The sequence below is a fragment of the Ostrea edulis genome, chromosome 9 (assembly GCF_947568905.1).
Source record: "Ostrea edulis chromosome 9, xbOstEdul1.1, whole genome shotgun sequence".
Taxonomy (NCBI): domain Eukaryota; kingdom Metazoa; phylum Mollusca; class Bivalvia; order Ostreida; family Ostreidae; genus Ostrea; species Ostrea edulis.
This window is the reverse complement of record NC_079172.1, coordinates 67,268,599-67,288,284: the sequence shown is the minus strand read 5'-3', so window position 1 is coordinate 67,288,284 and position 19,686 is coordinate 67,268,599. Positions and strand designations below refer to the sequence as shown.

The window sequence follows — 19,686 nt, the reverse complement described above, 5'->3', positions numbered from 1 at the left end:
GAATTTAGCTTTTATAGAATTTTTTTTTCTTTCTAGATTCCATTGCCCTTGAGATTATTGATACTTTTAACTAGTACTCAGGTGACCGATGGGGCCTGTTGGGCCTTGCACTTTGTAAAATGCATTGCACTTTGTAAAATGCAATAGATGATTGTGGGCAATGAGTTTTTATCAGATAGAATTGATGTATTTAAATTGAGAGGAGTTTTAACTGTTGATCATTAATATAAAAGTAATTGGAAATGGATTTTATACCATTTACTTAAAAGACAATTAAATTTTCAGAGAAAAATATTTTAAAGGGACAATTGGACACAATCTGAACTGAAAATTTTCAAATTATATTTTTCCATTTCTAATGTTTAGAATGCTTAACTAATAAGGTAATAAAATGACTGGAGAACATTTGTCATTCAGTATAAACCAATCGTCTGCATTTCGAGACCGATACACATGTAAACATGGCGATGCACAGACAAGTTTTTCTTGAACTGTATTCAAGCAGTTGATATCCGTTGATGTCAAACTAAATACTTGAAATATTTTTTTTCAAAATAAATGTAGAATACTCCTACATGTTTCTCACCTTTTTCCTCAGCAAAAAACAATGTAGGTCATTTCGGAAACTGCCATGACGTCAGTGACCTAATTCATAGCTATAACGATAGGCTGTATATTTCTGAGCCGTAGTAGAAAAGAAATAAAGTTCATGTTTTCGTGCATGTAGCAATTAGATAACCCCCTTGCTCTCGAAATGTTGCTTTGAAATATAAAAGCCTCCTGCAGCTTTTATATCTCAAAACATTATTTCGAGAGCAAGGAGGTTATCCTGCATTCATACACAACAACACGATAAAGTATTATGACTACTCCATTAAAGGATATCATTGATAATAGGATTGATTGATTGTTTTGCTGTTTTCCGCCACACTCAACAATTTTTCAGTTATCTGGTGGTGCCCAGTTTTTTATTGGTGGAAGAGAGAACCCAGATACAATGTACCTGGGAAGAGACCACCGACCTTTCCGAAAGTAAACTGGGAAACTTTCTCATTTACCGGTGCGAGCGGGATTCGAACCCGTGCCAACCAGAGGTGAGAGGCCGTGTGATTTTGAGCACGATGCTCTAATCACTTGGCCACGGAGGCCCCTTTATTGAAAATAAGATCTATAATGAAGGATATATGGTTGATAATGGGATAAAGGATATATGGTTGATGGGATCTAGGATAAAGGATATGATTGATATGGGATCTAGGATATCATTGTTGATGGGATTTAGGATAAAGGGTTGATAATGGGATGTAGGATAAAGGATATGATTGATAATGGGATCAAGGATATAGGGTTGATAATGGGATTGAGGATAAAGGATATTGATAATGGGATCTAGGATATTACGAGGGTTGATCGGATCTATGATAAAGGATATGGTTGATAATGGGATCAAGGATATATGATTGATAATGGTATAAAGGATATATGGTTGATGGAATCTATGATAAAGGATATGATTGTTGATGGGATTTAGGATAAAGGGTTGATAATGGGATGTAGGATAAAGGATATGATTGATAATGGGATCAAGGATATAGGGTTGATAATGGGATTGAGGACAAAGGATATTGATAATGCGATCTAGGATAAAGGATATTATGGGGGTTGATGGGATCTAGGATAAAGAATGCAGGGTTAATAATGGAATTTAGGATAAAGGATATGATTGATAATGGGATCGAGGATATGGGGTGGTTGAGGGATCTAGGATAAAGGATATCATTGATAATGGGATTTAGGATTGATTGAATATTGTTTAACATCCTGCTCGAGAATTTTTCACTCAAATGGAGACATCACCATTGCTGGTGAAGGGATGCAAAATTTAGGCCTATTTTTGCGCATACGGCCTTTGAGCAGGGAGGGATCTTTATCGTACCACACCTGCTGTGACACGGGACTTCGGTTTTTGTGGTCTCATCCGAAGGATCGCCCCATTTAGTCGCCTTTTACGATAAGTAAGGAGTAAGGGGTACTGAGGACATTCTAACCCGGATCCTCATGGGACGGGAGTTAGTACAAAGGATATAGGGTTGATAATGGGATCAAGGATATAGGATTGATAATGGGATCAAGGATATAGGATTTATAATGGGATCAAGGATATAGGATTGATAATAGGACCTAGGATAAAGGATATCATTGATAATGGGATCAACGATAAAGGATTTGGTTGACAATGGGATCTATGATAAAGGGTTTGGGCTTTTTATATATACATGTATATATGTATTTTAGACTGCTGGGGATCATGATTTGAGGTAACTTGAATCTACTCTAGGCCAGGAAGCTTTCATGTAAATTTCCACTTTTCTGACCCAGTGGTTCTTGAAAATTTTTCCCAATATATCTAAATATGATACTTTGATCCCCAACTGTGGCCTCACCCTACTCCTGGGGACCATAATTTCTACTCAATATCAAGAAGCTTTCATGATTATCTCTCCTTTGAAGGGGCATGACCCTTCATTTGATTAGACTTGAATCCCCTTCAAACAAGGATGATTTGTACCAAGTTTGATTGAAATTGGCCCAGTGATTTTGGAAAAAATTAAAATGTGAAAAGTTTACCGTTACACGGATGACGGACAAAAGGTGATCAGAAAACCTCACTTGAGCTTTCAGCTCTGGTGAGCTAAAACATGACAAAAACAATGTCTCACCCAGAAGGAGAGTATAATTCATGCAAATACATGGCAGTTACTCCGGTGAGCAATCTTACATGGCTTTATCTTAAATCAGTCACCCAAGCATCAAATGACAAGAGTTGCAGGTCACATTTTTTTCAAAATTCTCATCAACTTGTAATTTGTGCCTAGCAAGATCGAACTTCTAAAATTATAATCAGTGACCCTGGCCAAATACTTCAATTTAAAGTAATAAGGAATCAATGTGTCGAGTATATTTCCGACGCTTCTAGCGTCTCAGATCACTGTCTTACCCCGAACTGTTTTTATAATGCTTGCACTATTTATTTGTTAGAGTCTGGGCCTGGAAATAAACTTTACAGAAGTAAATCTATTTTCACTATATTGAACCTTAAAAGCCCCACTCGAGCATAAAACACTTCCACGACTTTAACAGTCACTACCAGTATTGGTGAAAAGGTTCATCTAATTATTATAGGTGGTATGCTTGTTTTTGTTGCCTGGTTTAATTGCTACTATACACCAAACTAAAAAGCGGCCCAGTAGAATCTGAGAAGATGAAAATATTAATGCACAGCACTAGACAAAATAACAAGAGTACCCCAAATGGTATGATGCACCCATCAGACTGATGACAAAATTTCAGTGACGTATCTGTATATCCATAACGAGAACAAGTATAGGAAACTATCAGACCTACTTTTAGCCTATAAAAGTAGGTCATGGTGCACACATTTAGCTGAAATGCATATTGAATCTGTATTTCTCGGAGAGGAAGGTTGTGACTACAATTCAGGTTAATACCTGTATCCATAACCAAAAAAAATCTGGAAAACTGTTTGACCTAATTTTAGTCCTAAAGTAATAGGTCACGGTGCACCAATCCAGCTGAAATGTAAACTCACTCTTGTGCATCTTGAGGGAGAAATTGTGACCAAATTTTAACACTGCACATGCATCTATTACTGAAAAGTCTCCAAAACATGACCTTGGACAGACACATAGACGAACGGACAGACAGCGCCATGACATAATACATCCCATCTGACGGCGAGCGTATAAAAATGATAGCAATCACTCACTTTAAAGGATACTCTATAATAACCTAAAAATTCCAAGGAAGAAGATAATTTGATTTTCATATTTTATGTTTGGTATCTAACAACAGAAGTAGTACAAGCAGATTCAACAGGTGCACTTAAATCTTTAAATAAAATTCAATGCGTGCGACGAAATTTGATTACAATACACAGTTACAATAAATTGTTGTGACATAATTAAACTTGCACAAATACAATAATTGTGTTACATGTATCATTAGATAATAGCACAAGTATACTTTAAAATCGTTTGAATTCATAGGGTCAGATTTTCGAGGATTCTCGAGATAGTATTGGTGCCATTGGGATGTCGATTTCCGTGTCTATTTACTGTCCATTTATAAAGAGTGTATTTTGTTGTGATTTTGAATTTATGACATGGCTCTAAAGTCTTCAAAAACCTGAGTCCCCACGGAATGTAATGATTCTACAGCAAAAAGCGGCAAAAAGCAGACAACTACTGAACTAGTCCTAACAAAATCTCACGAAAAACAAAACATGGAGCACGTATAACGAGACTACACAGGTAGTATGCGAACCTTTCCTAAAATTTTGATGTATGTAAATTTCAAACTTTAACCTTAACAGACTTGATTTAGAAATAGTTGAACTTCGGTATTTCGAACATTCATACCTCGAATACCATTGATAGATATCTAACATACCACAGATAATACATCAAAGTCAGTTGGAAGTCCCAACTACATTTTCTTTATGTATTCTAACCTCAATATCTCAAACCCATAAAACTAAAACTAAAGGTAACTAAGATAAAAATAAAACTAATACTAAAGTTAATTACGGTATCTTATAACAATACACAATAAAACTACAGGTACATATTTATGGATCTGAGATTGCACTTCTTGTCATCATGCTCAAAATAAAACTACAGGTACATATTTATGTATCTGAGATTGCACTTCTTGTCATCATGCTCAAAATAAAATGGTTATTACAGTGAACTTCATTTACAACGTACTGCTGGGGACCTGAGAAATAATTCGTTTACATATCTGTCATTCACTGTGGTTCTACATCTTAAAATACACGTGAATGCCCTTCATTAATAATGCTCTATGCTTAGTTCACTTGAATCCCCTTCATTAACGATGCTCTATGCTTAGTTCACTTGAATCCCCTTTATTAACGATGCTCTATGCTACCGGAACAGTAAAATTAGTACAGAATATGAGGATATAAGAACACAGACTGCGACAGCAGAATCCAATAAGCCTGTAATTAGATGAGGTGGAGAGTTCTTCATCTTGTACACTTAGTCACTTCCAGATACTGCAGGCACAGCTATCGCTCATTATAGCTTCAAAAATAGTAGTCTCCGTACTAACTTCCTTGTTCCATTCAGAGGAGAATTTCAGTACTTAAAAAGAGAATTTCAGTACTTAAAAGAGAATTTCAGTACTTAAAAGTAGTTGAGAATAAAAGATGAAATTCTGTACTTGCTCTAAACAAGCGCAATTCTTTCTACAGTGGAAGATTCAGACCCCTCATCAAAAGAATAGTGAAATTAAACAACAAAGTTTTGCGCATTTTAGGCAATTTCAGTTATAATTCTAGTAAGACCTCGCATGGGAAAAAACTCCCCCAAATAAATTTAAATGCTTCAAACACATATTATTCTAAATACATTCAGTACAGATTTTGTATCATAAATGTATTGTATATCTGATATAATTATATATATATGAAATAAAGTATATGCATGTGTATATATCGATCTCTATATATAAAATACCGGTATTTCTCTTTTATAAATGTATTAAAGCACACTAACGACATAAAAAGTGGAGTGGAAAAAATAGCAAAAAATATACATCATGTGTTTAAGCACTATATATCTAAATATTAAACACATGAATAATACACATCATAAAGTATATAAAAAAACAGCCAATCAAAAACCTGGAGATTCATCCCCATAGTACAATTATATGAATTAAAACCGTTACACAATACCTATAAATAGACAGTACTGTGAATTATGTGTACCTCAAATGACGTACGAGACAGATTAACTATAATAACGTGTTACTGTGACAAATTAAAATTAAAATTTGTGTCCCTGTGTTTATAAACCTCTAAAAAAAAAAAATAAAGAAAATAAAACATGTCAGATGAAAGATTGAGTCAATAAGTTACACATTTAAATAATTATACACAAAACATGATAATACAATTGTCAGACTTTAAAGAGAAATGAAATCTAATAATAAGCAATAAAATTTACATTTGGACCACAAACACTACATGTGAAAACCAAACCTGATCTTTTTACACCCATCACTTCAACATTTGTATGCCCAGCACTTCTATATTTGTACATCAGCACTTCAACATTTGTGCACCAGCACTTCAACATTTGTATGCCCAGCACTTCTATATTTGTACATCAGCACTTCAACATTTGTGCACCAGCACTTCAACATTTGTACACCAGCACTTCCAACATTTGTACATCAGCACTTCAACATTTGTGCACCAGCACTTCAACATTTGTACACCAGCACTTCAACATTTGTACATTAGCACTTCAAAATTTGTGCACCAGCACTTCAACATTTGTACACCAGCACTTCAACATTTGTACACTCAGCACTTCAACATTTGTACACTCAGCACTTCAAAATTTGTGCACCAGCACTTCAACATTTGTACATTAGCACTTCCAACATTTGTACATCAGCACTTCAACATTTCTACATCAGCACTTCAACATTTGTACATTAGCACTTCCAACATTTGTACATCAGCACTTCAACATTTGTACATCAGCACTTCAACATTTGTACACCAGCACTTCAACATTTGTACATTAGCACTTCAAAATTTGTGCACCAGCACTTCAACATTTGTACACCAGCACTTCCAACATTTGTACATCAGCACTTCAACATTTGTACACTCAGCACTTCAACATTTGTGCAGCAGCACTTCAACATTTGTACATCAGCACTTCAACATTTGTGCACCAGCACTTCCAACATTTGTACATCAGCAATTCAACATTTGTGCACCAGCACTTCAACATTTGAATGCCAACACTTCAACATTTGTACATTCAGCAATTCAATATCACACTTCAACATTTGTACACCCAGTACTCAAACATTTGTACACCCAGCACTCAAACATTTGTACACCCAGTACTCAAACATTTGTACACCCAGCACTCAAACATTTGTACACCCAGCACTCAAATATTTGTACACCAGCACTCAAACATTTTTACACCAGCACTTTAACATTTGTACACCCAGCACTCAAACATTTGTACATCCAGCACTCAAACATTTGTACACCCAGCACTCAAATATTTGTACACCCAGCACTCAAACATTTGTACATCCAGCACTCAAACATTTGTACACCCAGCACTCAAATATTTGTACACCCAGCACTCAAACATTTTTACACCAGCACTTTAACATTAATATTTGTACACCCAGCACTCAAACATTTGTACATTCAGCATTTTAATATCCATACATTCAGCACTTCAATATCACACTTCAACATGTAGTGAAGGGAAAGCTAACATATGATACCAAGCAATTCTAGGCAAGCTAACAATAAATAATCACAACACATGGACTTTATAATTGATAAACATTTAAAGCTAGTGAAAATGAGAGAGTTAATTAAAATAAAACTTTGATATCTGCATTGCTACTGTTAAGCTGTAAACATGGTAACGGAAAAGATTGTATGCGAGTTTTCTGTATCACGAAGCCTCCTTCTGGACGAGTGTAAGCGAGTTCATTAATCATGAAGCCTCCTTCTGGATGAGTGTAAGCGAGTTTATTAATTATGAAGCCTACTTCTGGGCGATAGTTTACAAGCGAGTTTATTAATCCGAAGCCTCCTTCTGAATTTGAACCTCCATGTTTTCGGCCTGTTTTGTCGACCTTTCCTCGAACCGTTTAACTAGGGGGTACAGAAACAGCAGCACTCCTGCTGCAATCATACAGATGCTGTTGATGATGTTTAAGGCCGTGAAGGAATCTGTCACATCTCGTATTTTGCCTGTTAATTAAAATAATCAGATAATCGAATCAGTTCTACCACCCTTACCATCCATGATAAAGTACACCACCACAGATAATATATTGTAAGACATGATAAAGTACACCACCACAGAAAATATATTGTAAGACTTGTATGCAAAGAACGTGTTATAATAACTGATTATAACAATATTGATGTATTTACGATTAACTACTTACTGTAATATTTCTTGTTTGTATTAATTCACTTAGGCCAGTAGTTGACTGCTTTGTGAACAAACATTTCTAAAATTCTGTTTCATTACTAATACCAAATATTTAATTGTACGCATAGTCATATTTTAGGATGTGTCCACAAGGTCGGGTGAGTATTGTTCATTTTATTATTACGACTCTTACCTTTCTCAAATGTTTTTCGCGCAATATCAACTTTGACGTTTATAATACTTACTGTGACGTCATAGCACTTTCGTGTATGTAGTCGTGCGTTACGTTGCTATGAGAGATATACACGACTGAAGAAGACCGGTAACACGGTCGAAATATTTCAACAAAGTGTTTAGAGTTTTTTCTGTATTTTACTTCCAAAAAAGAGACTTATATATATATATATATATACACACACACACACACACACACACACATGACTGGTCCCTATAGACAAAATGAAATATCGCACCCTAACCACTCGGTTAACATGACTCATGGTCCCTTTAGACAAATTGAAATATTACACCCTAAACTACTAGTTTAACCCGACTGTGTAGATGTTTTTTAACAAATAATGTAAATAATGTAAAATGATTTGGATTCTCTATGATAGTAACCTATAGTGGTGATCAGTCATTGTCTGAGTCATTAGTGAGTACAACATACCTTCTAATGGTTGTCAGTCATTGTCCGAGTCATTAGTGAGTACAACATACTTTCTAATGGTTGTCAGTCATTGTCTGAGTCATTAGTGAGTACAACATACCTTCTAATGGTTGTCAGTCATTGTCTGAGTACAACATACCTTCTAATAGTTGTCAGTCATTGTCTGAGTACAACATACCTTCTAATAGTTGTCAGTCATTGTCCGAGTCATTAGTGAGTACAACATACCTTCTAATAGTTGTCTGTCATTGTCTGAGTACAACATACCTTCTAATAGTTGTCAGTCATTGTCCGAGTCATTAGTGAGTACAACATACTTTCTAATGGTTGTCAGTCATTGTCCGAGTCATTAGTGAGTACAACATACCTTCTAATAGTTGTCAGTCATTGTCTGAGTACAACATGGTTGCCAGTCATTGTCTGAGTACAGCATACCTTCTACTGGTTGTCCAATTGCTGCCCCAAGTCCCTGAATTAACAGCACCACACCCAGGACCTTGGGCAACATCTGAAGTCCAACCATGTCGATCAAGACGATGGTGTTAATAGCCACAAAGCAACCTCCAAAAAAGCCATACAGAGCAGCATGGATGCTCATCCACCAATACACTTGACCGGCAATCTCAAACATCATGATGTTAACCCCACACAGTATCGAACAGGTGGCCAGAATTTTGTATCGTTTGATGATTGTTAGATCTCCTACAAATCCCACTAAGATCCTCCCCAATAGATCCCCTGCTCCCGTGTAGGAAACCAGTGCAGCGTTTTCGTATTTAGTGATTCCACGCGACTTGGCATCCAATGGTAAAAATAAAATGAAATTGAAATATCCTACGAACACCAAGAAACTGAAGAGAGTGAAGAACAGCACCACTGGCAATTTGAGAACACTAAACTGGAATAAAGCTGGGAATGTTATTTTTCTTCCACACATGTGAAAAGTCCAAACAGGTCTTTTTGGGATGTCCTTTGGTTTTGCGACTTTATTTGCAGTATCTTCCCCCTTCTCATTTTCAGACAGGAGCCTCTTTTCCACGTCATCCCCAGCCCCTATTTCACCTGCCACATCGACCCCTTCCTTAGTCTGAATTTCTACTGGCTCGAACTGCTTTACATCATTTTCAATGGCCTCAGGTTTCTCCCTGGCGATCGGAACTTGCTCTGGATCAGATGAACTCTTTTCAGCATAGAATGAGAGGGGCCGAAATAGAGCTCCACAAATACAACCATTGAGATATATGGCGGCCACAATCAGAATGGCACCTGAGAGAGAATAATTCTCTAGGAAAGCCTCCAGAAGGATAGGCATGATAAATGTCCCCACACTGGCACCAGTTAGGGCTAGACCTGTCGCCACGGAGCGCCATTTGGAAAAGTACATTCCAATCATCACCAATCCATTACCAAAGAAACAGGCATTAGCCAAACCTAAACAACAAAGAAACAGGTATTGATTTAGCCAAACCTAAACAATACAGAAACAGGTATTATTTAAACCTAAACGATACAGAAACAGGTATTAGTTAAACCTAAACGACAAAGAAACAGGTATTAGTTAAACCTAAATGATACAGAAACAGGCATTAGCCAAACCTAAACGACAAAGAAACAGGTATTAGTTAAACCTAAACAAGATGTACTGTGAGCAATGCTCACTAAGAATACACCCCGCTTACCCCAATCTCCCAAAGGGTGTCGTTAATAGGTATAAATTACCTCTTTCCTGAGTGTAAAAATATGGTATGCCTTTGTAGAAGAAAATGGAAGATATAGTCCGAACACAAATCCATGGCATAAACCTATAATTTTGACCTTGAGATCAAAGGTCAAGGTCATAAAGGGGTCATGAATGTACATGACACATAGTCTCATGGTGATACACCCATGTCTTATGGTATGACTATGTCAAAACCCTATAATCAATTTTGACCTTGAGGTTAAAGTTCAAGGTCATATAGAGGTCATGAAGGTACTTGACACATCATCTCATGGTGATACACTCATGTGTCAAATATGGTATGCCTATGTCAAAGAACAAAGAAGTCATGGCCCTGACATGAATCCATTGTAAAAACGTTTAATTTTGACCTTGAGGTCAAGGTCATATGGAGGTCATGAAGGTACTTGACACATCGTCTCATGGTGATACACTCATGTGTCAAATATGGTATGCCTATGTCAAAGAACAAAGAAGTTATGGCCCTGACATGAATCCATTGTAAAAACGTTTAATTTTGACCTTGAGGTCAAGGTCATATGGAGGTCATGAAGGTACTTGACACATCGTCTCATGGTGATACACTCATGTGTCAAATATGGTATGCCTATGTCAAAGAACAAAGAAGTTATGGCCCTGACATGAATCCATTGTAAAAACGTTTAATTTTGACCTTGAGGTCAAGGTCATATGGAGGTCATGAAGGTACATGACACATTGTCTCATGGTGATACACTCATGTGTCAAATATGGTATGCCTATGTCAAAGAACAAAGAAGTTATGGCCCAGACACGAATCCATTGTAAAAAACCTTTAATTTTGACCTTAAGATCAAGGGTCAATGTCATATAGAGGTCATGAAGGTACCCAACACATCGTCTCATGGTGATCCACCTGTGTGCCAAATATGGTATGCCTATGTCAAAGAACAAAGAAGTTATGGCCCGGACACAAATCTGGAGACAGACAGACGGACAGACAGAGTGATTCCTATATACCCCCCCAGAACTTCGTTCGGGGGGTATAACAATACAGAAACAGGTATTAGTTAAACCTAAACGATACAGAAACAGGTATTTGTTAAACCTAAATGATACAGAAACAGGTATTAATTAAACCTAAATGACAAAGAAAGGAGTATAAGTCACCATACAAACGAATACGTGTATCATATACTTATAGAAAATATACTGTTTTGTGCCCTCATTCGTAAACCAAAAATTCAATAATAAGCCTATAAATAGATATTTATTTTACAGTATCTAAGATAGATTTTAATAAAACATTTCAATCTACTGGTATTTATTTACAGTACATGTATCTAAGAAAAATTTTGATAAAACATTTTAATCTACGGTGAGGTATCTAAATTCACTGGTAACCTGGTAATAACATTCTCCATTTGCTCTGTTCTTCGTATTTACCTGTTCCTACGCCGTAGAAGAACAAGAAGAATTCGATTCTGATTAGAAATGATGATAGGGACACCATGACGAAGCCTATGGTACTGCCCACAAGCACTACCTTCCTCTGGGTGAAGAGTTCTCCGAGCGCTACACAGAATGGAGCTGGAAAAGACAAAACATTCATTTTATTTCTGTTAATTCTACCTTAGATCAACAGAACCCAGACAACATGAATAGGGTTTGCCCTACTGGGGCATAGTGTCGACCTGGGGCTGTAAGTGATCCTGGTTGTTTTTTAAGATTTATCATCTGAACTTGTTTTCATACAGCTGAAATTTGTGTTTTACAGTTTTAGAGTTCAGTAAACAAGAGGCTCAGAGGCCTTATCAGTCACCTGAGTATTTAGTTAAAAGTGTCACTAGTGCCAAGGGTTATGGAATCCTGTTCTGCATATGCTATATCTTTTATAATAATAATCAATGATAATTTTCCTGTTCTGCATATCATAATCAATGATAATTTTCCTGTTCGGCATATCTAAGCTAAGTTCTAATTTTCAGCAGCAGTATAAAACAAGATGTACGTGTTCTTTAAAAATACATAAATGTGCCGATATTGATGAAAAACTTTACATAATCCAATAAATCAACACAATATGAGGATTTTGGACACGCTTTAGAGTCCGAACTCTGAGGTTGTAAAATTCACAATATTAGTACATTCTTTGCTGCTTTTCCTTAATATGCATGTTTAGTTTTTATAAAGTATCATAAAAAATAAAGAAGCCATTTTGACCCCACCCTGGTACCAAAATGCTACCCCTGGGATCATGAAATTTACAAGTTTGGTAAAGAGCTGTCTGTTCCTTCTAAATATCTGGTCCCATGGAGATCCCGGTTAGAATAGGTCCTTGTCGTAAAAGGTGACTAAATGGGGAGTCTTTTGGATGAGACCACAAAAACCAAGGCCCCATGTCAAAGCAGGTGTGGCACGTTCAAGATAACTCATGCTCAAAGGCCATAAGTGCCGAGCATAGGCCTAAATTTTGCAGCCCTTCACCGGCTATAGTGACATCTCCATATGAAAAATTCTCGAGAGGGACGTTAAACAATATACAACCAACCAACCAACCTAAATATCTGTGGGTGCAGGAACCCTGAAATTTACAATTATGTCCCCCCTTGTCCCAAAGTCTAAGATATTCTATATATTTCATATCTGAAAAAGAGATGAAAGGGTAGTTGTTAACGCACAACGGATGATGATGGATGCAGACCAATTAATGGTAATGGGTCACCTGAGTAACTTAGGTGACTTAAATATCCTCCACTTCTCAAGAGAGTAAGTTATTTCACCACCATGAGAGTACATTAAGGACCAAAAAAATTCCTGTTAATAAAAATGTTCACATGAAATTCATGCAAGGCACATTATATTCAAATGATAACAGATAGCACTCGGATAAAAAGACAGAGAGCAGATATTGCTCCCACAGACAGAGCTCAGATAGACAGAGAGCAGATATTGCTCAGATAGACAAACAGAGCAGATATTGCTCAGATAGACAGACAGATAGCAGATATTGCTCACACAGACAGACAGATAGCAGATACTGCTCACACAGACAGACAGAGAGCAGATATTGCTCAGATAGACAGAGAGCAGATAATTTGCTCAGATAGACAGAGAGCAGATATTGCTCACACAGACAGACAGATAGCAGATATTGCTCACACAGACAGATAGCAGATATTGCTCACACAGACAGACAGAGAGCAGATATTGCTCACACAGACAGACAGAGAGCAGATATTGATCACACAGACAGACAGCAGATATTGCACAGATAGCAGATATTGCTCATATAGACAGAGAGCAGATATTACTTAGATAAACAGATAGATAGCAAATATTGCTCAGATAGACAGACAGATATAAGATATTACTCAGATAGACAAACAGATATCAGATATTACTCAGATAGACAGATAGATAGCAGATATTACTAAGATAGACAAACAGATATCAGATATTACTCAGATAGACATAGAGCAGATATATTACTCAGATAAACAGATAGATAGCAGATATTACTCAGATAGACAAACATTTATAGGTTATAGACTTTGTATGGGAAAATATGACGACCAAGTTTTTTGGCGCGTAGACGGACCGAGCTTGCGAGGTCCGTTCGCGACAAAAAACGAGGTCGTCATATTTCCCATACAAAGTCTATAACCTTTTTATTATATACTTTCAATTTAGAAACTAACAATAATTTTATTTTTAACAATAACTTTATCGGTTTAACTGAGTAAAAGATGAAAAACACGAAAAATTTGAAAATTAACGGCGTAGAAATTTGATTGTGACGTAATGTTTGCGGGCCGGAATGTTTCCGGGCATATATCATGTGATATATGCCCGCAAACTTTTAAAGAAAAAAGAAGAGATGAAATTGAAAGTATATAATAAATAGCAGATATTGCTCGCACAGACAGATAGCAGATATTGCACATATAGCAGATATTGCTCAGATAGACAGAGAGCAGATATTAGACAGATATAAGATATTACTCAGATAGACAAAGCAGATATTACTCAGATAAACAGATAGATAGATATTACTCAGATAGACAAACAGAGAGCAGATATTACTCAGATAGACATAGAGCAGATATTGCTCAGATAGACAGAGAGCAGATATTACTCAGATATACAGATAAATAGTAGATATTACTTAGACAGATATCAGATATTACTCAGATAGACAGAGAGCAGATATTGCTCAGATAGACAGAGAGTAGATATTGCTCAGATAGACAGATAGCAGATATTACTCAGATAGACTGACAAAAGCAGATATTGGTCAGACAGACAGGCAGATTTCACTTAGTGTGACCATGTTTCCTAACATAAAGTGTACTGAAAAAAATAATAACAAATTGCATTCCCAACAGATTGAGCTCTGTCTGTAATTCTAACTCTTGTTTTATGTTAATGGAATATGTCAAGAGCTGTTAGGCTCAAATTTTAAATATAAACAGCTGTTACTGTAAAATGCCAACTTTTTTCACTAATGGCAAACATAATTAGGCAATGGAAAAAAAAACACTGATTGCTAAATGTCAACCATTTGTGCAGGTTCATAAATCTGACGAAAGTGTTGTTAGAAGTAGAAAATGAAGCCTCCACAAAAATAGCATTAGTGCACACATAATTATTCTTCAGGAAGCCAGATAATATTCACAATTTACTAGTATTGGATTTTATCAGTGGCATTGTACATTTCATAAATAACTCGTGAGTATTGTTTTATTTGTTTTTTTTTTTTTTCTTTTTTTTTTTTTTTTTTTACATAACAAAAACAACAGATGTCTCCCTTTCAAATTCCGGTTTTTACTTATAATGGGCCAACAAAAATGAGTTCAAGAGTATGATGCAGGCAATATCAAGGGCCAGTGTAAATGTTTTGTCATGTCATCCATCTTACATCAATACTGCACTACGAACTGTACTCCTAAGTATGTAGTCTTCATTTTTAACGGTTAGCAAGTTATCTAATTGAGAAATGAAGTTCAACACATTTTCTAATTGCACTGCTGTTTGGTATTTTTATAATTTGACCATGAAGAAACATGTCAATGTCAAAAATTGTAATGCAGTGCATCTGAGCTTAATCTCATTGATGGGTGTTCCAACTTTCAAGTCTTCATGTCAAAAGGGTCTAAAGTTATGGCTGGGTTGTGTTTTTCTAAACTTGACCTTGAATGTAGAAATGGGTCTATAGGTAAAAAATTTTGGTACATTGCATCTTGTCTTAATGTCCTCTTTCAATGTGTCAAGATTAAAGTCCTAAAATCAAAAGGGTAAGTTATGGCCTGAAACAGATCTGATATAAAAGATTGGCCGTAATGCAATAAATGGGTCAAACATTTTGGTGCCATGCATCCCTCCCTAAGTTCCACATTTGAAGTCTTAATACCAAAGGGTTCTTAAGTTATGATCTTTTTTGGTATTTTTAGCATTTGACCTTGAAAAAATGTGTCAAGGTCAAAAATTGTAATGCAGTGCATCTCAGCTTTATTTCATTGATGAAAGGAAGCTTGCGACTAAATTTCAGAACAATATCGATCTGTATTCATAACAAATGAAGTCCAGAAAACTGTTTGTCTTACTTTTAGCCCAAAAGTAAGTCAGGGTACACTAATCCAGCTGAAATGCAAACTTACTCTTACACTTCTTGAGGAAGAAATTGTGACCAAATTTCAACGCTGTACATACATCTGTTACGGGAAAAAATCTGGAAAACATTACCTTGGATTGACACACAGACAGACAGACCAATCCAGCTGAAATGCAAACCAAACTTCTATTACTCTGAGAGGAAGCTTGTGACTTAATTTTAGGTCAAACTCCAAGGTCAAGGTCACAGGGTCAAAACTGTTGGTACCCATGGAAAGGTCTTGTCACAAGGAATACTCATGTGAAATATCAAGTCTCTAGCACTTACTGTTCAAAAGTTATTAGCAAGGTTAAAGTTTTTAAAAAGTAGGTCAAACTCCAAGGTCAGGGTCACAGGGTCAAAACTGTTGGTACCCATGGAAAGGTCTTGTCACCAGAAATACTCATGTCTAATATCAAAAGCTCTAGCACTTCCTGTTCGAAAGTTATTAGCAAGGTTAAAGTTTCAGACAGAATTACAGAATAACTGACAGGACAAAAACAATATGCCCCCTGATCTTCGGCCTCGGGGGTGGGGGGTGGGGGGGGCATAAAAAGTTGAATTACCTTTATACCAAAACAACAGAGAAACTATAACATCATGTGACCTTTGTGCGTGTTGATGTGTGTGACAACATATTTCGGTGTTCCAGAAAGAAAAAATTGCTGCCATTACATGTTTTTATCAACCCCTCAATGTATTCCATCAGTCCAGGGTATAATGCAAACAAGTTATTGCACACACACATACAGTGCTCCCTTGGTATATTGCCCCCCCCCCCCCCCCCCCCCCCCCCCCCAGTTATTGCCTGAAAATCCTATAGAACAGATTTCCTCCCATGTTAACACCTCTGTTAATATGTTGTACGGTGTGACCGTTGAGACGAGCGAAGCAGTGACTGCGACATTTTTCCGGAGGCATTATGGGTAGTCCCCATCATTTTTCAGCTGATGAAGAGCAAACCACGTGACTCAATTGCGTAATCATTGGAGCGAGCTCGTCGCATGCTTCGCGACGCGAGCTTCGCTCGCTATAATGCCAACCCTGCATAATGCCATATGCCACTGATTTTCACAAACAAATGGTCAAATTTTATAGGGTTTACCTTCAAATAATAATGCCAATTACCTAACACCCATCAGTAATCACACTTGTACTTTGATAGCAGTGTGACAGTTTGGACAAGGTTTAATTCAGGTGGCAAGGTTAATTACTAATTGCAAAATTGAACTCAAGATAATTCAAATTTTTAAACACAATGGAGTCCAAAAAACTTTATGGTATTGAATTTCTTTTGATTGCTCAGTGATGGTAAAATCGTTATAATGCCATCCCCCGCTTTACTGCCCAAATTCGTCTTCAACAAAAGTTGACAATATATTGAGGGAGCACTGTATACATATATTTTTGAAAGTGCATTTTCATTATTTCATTATCTCAAAGGGTCAATGATTTCATCTGAAATCTTATGTTGTTGTTTTTTTTATTTCCCGCCAATATAGTATTATTCTGGGATTCAATGATGTAACTGAAGATGCAGTTCACAGACTCTAATAAACAGTTTTGCAGAACACAGGTAGCAGATGTAGACTGAAGAACTGTAGCTCTCTGAGAAAACATTGGCACAGATCAGAGAGCTACAGTCCTGCAGCTAGTGTAAACTAGTAGTATTTGGCTCATTACTAACTTTGTGGTGTTGTTTATAATTTTGGGTATCATTTTTATCGACAAATGAACAATTTTTGCACTTTTCCAAAGACTTTCAATACTTTTCCCGGATTAAATAAGTTTTTAAATAAAACAAACATTAATTTTTGTCTTGGTGAACCAGCGAAAATCTGTGGTTCATGTGGCATGAAATGAGGGGGGAGGGAGGGTGACTCAAAATATTATTATCCTTCAGAATAATAGTCAATTTCATTGGTCGAGGATGGTCATGTGGAGGGAGACAATTCGTGATGTTTCCCTCATGTGCAGGGTGACAACTGTGTTGTCTCCCTCTGGAAGATAACTTCTAATGGCACAAGCGAGAAAGCTCTAGGCTATTAAAAAATAATTGAAAATATGCGGGATCATTAATCATAAACTTCAGCGTCAACATTAACGCTCGCAAAAAACAATCGAGAAGAAAAATATTTCCATTCTAATGCAATTTTGTATTTCACTTGATGTTTACGTTTTTGTCTTGAAATACGTTATGAAATGTTTACGTTTGACGTTATGTTTTTGTGTCATTCTACTGTGACGTCACAATTGTAAGCTTTCTCTCGTTTAACTTTCTTAAATCTAAATGTATGACATTGAGTGTAAAACAAAATAATGTATGTAGTTGAGGGTAACAATGATTTCACCCCTCGAAAACTATTGAAAATTTATCAGAATTTTCTGCAGAGAAAGTTATTACGAATTTGTTGACGTTTTAAATAGAAAAGATACATGGTAAAAGTCAATAAATGTGCGATAGTTTTTTTTTTAACATTCAGATTCTTCAGGATAATAAAACTATTATGGACTGTTAAGCAGGGAGACATCACAAATTATCAGGTCTGAGTAGGGTTATCACCCAAGGGCGCATAAGTGCCCTCGGATGATAACCCTGCTCAGTCCTGATAATTTGTAATGTCTCCCTTCTAAACATTCCATAATTGTATAATGTAAACAAGCAATAACAAAAAATAACCTGACATGTTTGAGTTATCAATAAAACGAAAGCGTACAATGCAATAATTGATGAAGGACAGGAGCAAAGAGAGGTAACTCATTGTGACAAAAAATAACGTGTGTGTCTTATTTCTCTAATAACATGTTTGCATTATGCCCCTGATTGGTCATGACAAAATTGGAGTACTTCTATATACGTTTTACAAAAGCACAAGCACGGAACATTCCTCTATTAGATGAAATCTTCAGAACTAAAGCAAAACAATTTCAATAACTTGTACTTTTATATGTTTTGAATGACAATAAAACAACAATAACTAATGAATTCATTACCACATTCTAGACTGATAAACAAAAATGATCAAACTCTTTATAATGCAAAATAGGCCAGCCTAAGGACAAAAGCTGGTGATACAACAGGGTGAATAAGTGTATGTTACTTTTACACTTTTCTATTTATACATTAAAGGTGGTATGTTGCTAATTCCAAATAGTGTGTTGTTCTTTATTACTAATTGTGATACCTGGAATTAATGGGTTTTAACGTAGTTCCACACTCGTGTGACGTCATAGGATTTTGCAAAGTCAATAATTTAATGATAGGAACATAAATTTTGTTGGAATCTTTTTCAATAGTTATTGTAAAAAATCTTGTTAGCCATAAAATATTTCAAACTTCTTAGTTATATTTGAATAGTCAATGATATGTTTCAAAATATTGAATCCAAGAACAATAACTCTGTTTTCATTCAATTATTTATCAAGCCCATAATGCGATAGATTTCCTTTATTTTTGACAAACAGTTTACCAAGGTGATAAGGAATCATTATCTGTGTCTTTTCATGAAATTACATACAATTTTAATCCCGAGTGATTTAAGTAGCTCAGCTGTATGGTGCCAGACTTCAGTTTTTGATGGGGGTATACATAATTTGGAAGCTATAGATTTGAAATTATTAAGGAAAG

The 19,686-nt window shown here is 36.1% G+C and overlaps 1 protein-coding gene and 1 long non-coding RNA gene across 10 annotated transcripts in view; one reads left to right on the top strand and one right to left on the bottom strand.

Moving 5' to 3' along the window:
* Positions 1-3,835: 3,835 nt before the first annotated feature.
* Positions 3,836-19,686, bottom strand: part of LOC125658286 (monocarboxylate transporter 12-B-like) — a 25,713-nt gene continuing 9,862 nt past the window's right edge. For 7 of the 9 annotated variants that reach the window (XM_056150397.1, XM_048889502.2, XM_048889501.2 and 4 more), the window contains 3 exons: positions 11,852-11,995; positions 9,142-10,137; positions 3,836-7,849 (listed from right to left, as the gene is read on the bottom strand). In XM_056150397.1, the coding sequence (XP_056006372.1) occupies positions 7,674-7,849; positions 9,142-10,137; positions 11,852-11,995 (1,316 nt within the window). In that variant the 3' untranslated portion in view covers positions 3,836-7,673. Of the gene's footprint in view, positions 7,850-9,073; positions 10,138-11,851; positions 11,996-19,686 lie in introns of all 9 variants that reach the window. The other 2 variants (XR_008798831.1, XM_048889504.2) reach the window with 2 other exon arrangements.
* LOC130050393 (uncharacterized) overlaps positions 14,969-19,686 on the top strand; it is a 7,812-nt gene continuing 3,094 nt past the window's right edge. Inside the window, exon 1 of the long non-coding RNA XR_008798834.1 lies at positions 14,969-15,136. This is a non-coding gene — a long non-coding RNA (uncharacterized LOC130050393). The remainder of the gene's footprint in view (positions 15,137-19,686) is intronic.